A 4,799-nucleotide genomic window follows, 5' to 3' on the forward strand; every position below is an offset into this window, starting at 1 on the left:
AACTGTGTAAATAAAAAAAAAAGCGGGGTTTCCTTACAAATGCATACATATAAATGTGTACACGTGAAAAGATAACAAAAATATAACAAAAAAAAAAAAAAAAAAGACAATTCAGTCCCAGACAGGGGTACACATCTATGTTATGGCACACAGGTAATCATAAAAGGTGAAACGGCAGATATGCCTTCAAGGGTGCCTAAATAAAGATTCAAAGTTGTTCTCATAGGGGTAATGCGGCCCAATGTTAACCTGTTCGGTATGATGCAGGACACCTTTTAAAGGCACATTAATTAACTTATCATTTTTGCGAAATAAAAAAAAAAAAACTGCGTTGATTTGTCCGCACCAAACATATCAACTTCAAACAGTTTTGTTTCCCAGTTTGGGATTTGAACACCACACATGGGAAAGGTGGTGGCACTTCGTAAAATATGGTGCCTTGGAATCTCTTAAAACGTGGGCTACTCGCAGGCACAAAAATAAAAAGCTCCCTTCCATAAGTGCGCGTGCTTGTTAGTGCAGATGTGCCCATTTTAATCCTTTCAATGGCATCTTGGCAACTTCATAGCTTGGCAATTTTGTCGTTGCTCCCTTTTGCCTTCACAGTTCAGACGCCTTCCCCCTCTGCGACCCCAATTTCTCAAACGGTCCGACATGCGCCGGTACCCTTCACGGGACTGCCATGCATTATGGCAATATAGGAGAACCCCCCTTTGCCATTAAACTGGTGAACTTCGCTTTTCGCGCCTCTTTCCTTGAGATATTCAGATTTGCAGACAACACTTTGGGGCTACTAACCAGAAGGCAGTCACCTTTTGCGGCTTTTCTTCCTTTCCCTTTTCTCCTTGTCTTTCTTATATTTTATAAGTTTCTTGATATGGTCATACTTCTTTTTCTTTTTCTCTTTCTCTTTCTTTTTCTTCTCCTTTTCCTTGTTCCTTTTGCTATCTCGATCTTTTAACCTTTTCCCGTGCCGATGTGCGTCACTTTCTGACGAGTCGCTTCTCCGCAGATGGTCAGTTTGTCTCTGGTGGGCCTTGTCACAAAAAGGGTCATCCCTATTCCCCCCCTTTAGCTCCTTCGACTCATTCGTGTTCGCAAAAATGCTGCTCTGTCTCCTCAAATACCACTCATTTTGACTTAACTTAATTTTGTCAAAATCTGAAACAATTTTTGCATTACTTGTTTTGTCATAGATACAATTTTCTCCATTAAAATTTTTATCATTGTAAATGTAGTGTCCTTTTTTGATTAAAAATTCTTCATGCTTTTTGTTCCTTTCATTTATTTCTTTTTCCTCTTCTGCAAATAGGTTAATGTGTTCAAAGTTATGGTTCCCCCCATTTTGGTTGTTGTTTTGACAGGCATCGCCTTTGTGCCCGCTGCTCTGATGCACATTCTGCTTCAGCTGACTGATGGTGTTTTCAAATGCCTGCTCATTTTTTTTTCTCACTTTTTTTTCTTCTTCCTTTATAAGTTTGTTTTCGTCATAATTCACTTTAAACTGCCTATCCTTCCTGTAAACGTTCCACTTTTTCTGCGGCAGGATGTTTAGCCCTCCGTGGCCGCCCATTCCGTCTGTTCCTCACAAGTTAAGCGTAGTGCGTGAGAAGTAGTACCTCCTTCAAGGTACCCTACTCAAGACAGTCGTCAAGCAGAACACGTCACAGCTGTCCTGCACGAATGCAATCATCCGCGCAAGCATAAACCGTTTAAAGACTGAACATTCTGCTTTTCATTTTTTTCCCCTTTATGCATCAATCGCGGTAAAAAGAAATGCGTCAAAATGGAAGACCCCCCTGTTTATTATGTTGCTTTTTATTTCCCCTCCCGCGCGTTTTGACCCATCTTGAAGTTTTTACCTTTCGCAAATTTGTTTTGTCAAAGTGGGCAGGAAACGTCAATATGGAAGCGCAGAACGGGGTGAAATTGCTGAGCTGGAAAAAGAAAGAAAAGAAAGAGACGAAAAAAAAAAAATAAAATGGCCAATGTGGAGAAAAAAAGCAAACAAATCCGCGCGCCAACTAAATTCGCGACAATTTCATGGAATATAAAAAATAAATTCCCTCATTTTTTACGCAAACTGTTAATTTTACAATTATGATACCTTTTTTTTTTTGAAAAAATCGTTTTTTTAAAAAATTGCCTCAGCGTTATGTACGTTGCACGTTACATTGCAGTAAAAAGGGGAAAGCAATTTTGTCCGTGTGTCCATGTGTCTCTGCCGCGTATGCGTTGCGTGTGTCACAAGTGGATCCATGCACGAACGTTCAAATGGTTTCTCCACATGGAAGAGTGGTTAACTATTTCGGCACACATGTTTGTCCCTTGGAGACGCCACCAAAACTGGGCAGCCATTCCTTATGTGTAACATTATGCTTAAACGGAAGAGGCGCAGCAAGTTTCGCCGCTTGTGTCATAATTCCGGTTGGACGCTTTGCAAGAGGAGAGATGATTACCGATTGAAAGGCGTTACATGCGGTGCGTTTGAAGGCGCTTTCTCTAGCAGGGAACAGGACGCCTACGCGTTTACGCCCTCATATTTGCCGCCACGCAGGGGGGGAGAGGTACAACTGCACGTCGCGTTTTGTCCAGGTCATGCGTGAACATATTCTGGGTGTGTCAATTCAAAAAATAAAAATAACGCAAAATTGCGTGCTTGTTTTTTTGGAAAATGAGTTTAGGCAGGCGTACATTCATGCACATTTGTGTGCATGTTGCATGGGTGGGTACATATAGCTATTCATACATACGTGTACAAATTACCCACACATGCATTCGTGCGCATGCTGACAAAACAGGCAGCGAATAGTTTTCCCGCGCCGAGTTTCCACTAGGGTATCCTCTTTTTTACAAAGTTTTACATACGAATATTCACGTATAAACATAAGAAGGTAAAATTTTAAATTATGTCATATGCAGATAAATACGTATGTGCCAAAGAAAAAGAAAAAAAAAAAAGAGTGATAAGGGAAAAATGAAAAGAAGCTAAGTAATTATGTGATAATAAATTATGCATCAAAATTTAAGTATACATAAGGAATCAATACTACTGCTACGGGTGTGTGTGGGGGAAACGCACGCACTTAAGCTCGTATGCGCGGGGCGCTAAGTTACCGCATTATCTTGATGAACAGGCAGGTGGCGGCGCTTCCCTCCATGCGCGCAGGGGCGAAGGGGTGGGCGGGGAGCACACGCACATGCAGGTGTGCATAAATAAATATGTATACATACATGCATACATACCAACGTACATGTACGCACCCCCCCTCCTTGTGTGGACCTCTATGCATGACCACCTCCACCCACGCTACTCCCCGTTGTTGGGGGAACTGGACCGCAACACGGAAAAGTCGTTGTACCCACAATTCTGGCACGTGTAGTAGTCCCCCATCTTGAAACCATTAGGGTTAACGTACTTACAAGTGCGGCATTTAATAATAAACTTTTTGTCAATTTTGGAGTTAATTCTCTTTCTCTTTCTGTTTTTATTCTTTGATTTGCTTCGATTATTTTTGTTCAAAAAATTAAGTTTCCTGTAAAGGTGTAAGCCTTCATGGTTGGACGAGGAGGAATTCGTTTCACTTCCAAACCCTTTCTTATCATCGTCCTGTATTGACTTAAGCATTTGATTCTCACGATCTAGGGTGAGTCTTTTTTCCAAAATGTTTCGAAGTTCATCTGCGTCTATTCTACATGCTTTTAATTTTTTCAAATAATGTTGAAGGGAGTTTTTGTTATTGTAAAAGTCATGGTATCTCTTGTACTGGCCATTTTGGCTAAATTTTATGTTCGAGAAATCCCCTCCCTGTGTCTCTTCATTTTCTGGTGTGCTTCTGTTCGCGCTACCATAGTAGTTGCTACTGGCGGCATTATTGCTGTAGGGGCCTCCGCTGCCGCTGTAGGTGTTACTAGGGATGTCACTCTCGTTGCAGCCAAGGCTACCGCTAAAGCTGCCATTAAAATTACCACTGGGGCTGACACCCACGTTGCCGCTCAAATAGCTGCTAAAATGGCCGCTAGCCGCTCCGCTGCTCACGACGCCATTTCGCGCCTTCAATTTTAGCAAATTTTGGAACCTCCCGTCTATTATATTTGCTTCGTCCTGCAGGAAGAAAAAAAAAAAAAAAATGTTCAACTGTTCACTCTTAGATAGACGGCAAAGTCAGTCTCACAAGTTGGGTAAAGAAACAAGAACAAAAAAAAGGAGGGGGGGGAGTAATACAGAGGAGGTAACGCATACTACACCACCTCTTCTCTCTATATATACAAACACGCACTGGCATAAACATTCGCCGAACGCTCCACATAAAACTGATAAGCAATGCAAAGAAAGGCTACCTCATTCTCCTGTGAACAATTTGAACTCATTTTAAAATTTTCCCTTTTATGTCATTTAACAAATGTTCAAAAGTTTGTGGTTAAAAAAAAAAGAGATTCACTTGCACGTTTTAGGAGCAGTATAAAGTATAGAGCATACTCTGCTTGGCTATTTTCGATGAAGGCGGCTTTTATTTTTTCCCCTGTTCGCTTAACTTGCAAACGTAAATGATGCGCTCGTATGCGAGTACAAAAGTCAGTACGTACAAATTGCGTACTTGCACGTATACATACATGTACTTTTACATATGCATTCGCGTAAGCGTACAAAAACAATCACTCTTCTGTATGCAAGGGAACTCGTTTTTCCATTGCTAAGAATGAAGGGTCACAAAATCCGCAAATCGCGCGTTCGGTTGGATATGTATAATACTTATATATGTATGTATAAATAAATATGTATATGTTAATTTTTTTTG

The 4,799-nt window shown here is 40.9% G+C and overlaps 2 protein-coding genes across 2 annotated transcripts; both read right to left on the reverse strand.

Moving 5' to 3' along the window:
• Window positions 1–640: 640 nt before the first annotated feature.
• On the reverse strand, window positions 641–1,573 carry PCYB_083520 (hypothetical protein; the record flags this gene model as incomplete). Its single annotated transcript, XM_004222090.1, has 2 exons — window positions 641–782; window positions 813–1,573. 2 exons carry the CDS (start codon window positions 1,571–1,573, stop codon window positions 641–643), a joined length of 903 nt encoding a protein of 300 aa, XP_004222138.1.
• A 1,438-nt stretch (window positions 1,574–3,011) lies between these two features.
• On the reverse strand, window positions 3,012–4,371 carry PCYB_083530 (hypothetical protein; the record flags this gene model as incomplete). Its single annotated transcript, XM_004222091.1, has 4 exons — window positions 3,012–3,055; window positions 3,334–3,808; window positions 4,040–4,105; window positions 4,342–4,371. The coding sequence occupies 4 exons, from the start codon at window positions 4,369–4,371 to the stop codon at window positions 3,012–3,014; spliced, it is 615 nt and encodes a 204-aa protein (XP_004222139.1).
• Window positions 4,372–4,799: the final 428 nt, after the last annotated feature.

The sequence above is a fragment of the Plasmodium cynomolgi genome, chromosome 8 (assembly GCF_000321355.1).
Source record: "Plasmodium cynomolgi strain B DNA, chromosome 8, whole genome shotgun sequence".
NCBI lineage: Eukaryota > Apicomplexa > Aconoidasida > Haemosporida > Plasmodiidae > Plasmodium > Plasmodium cynomolgi.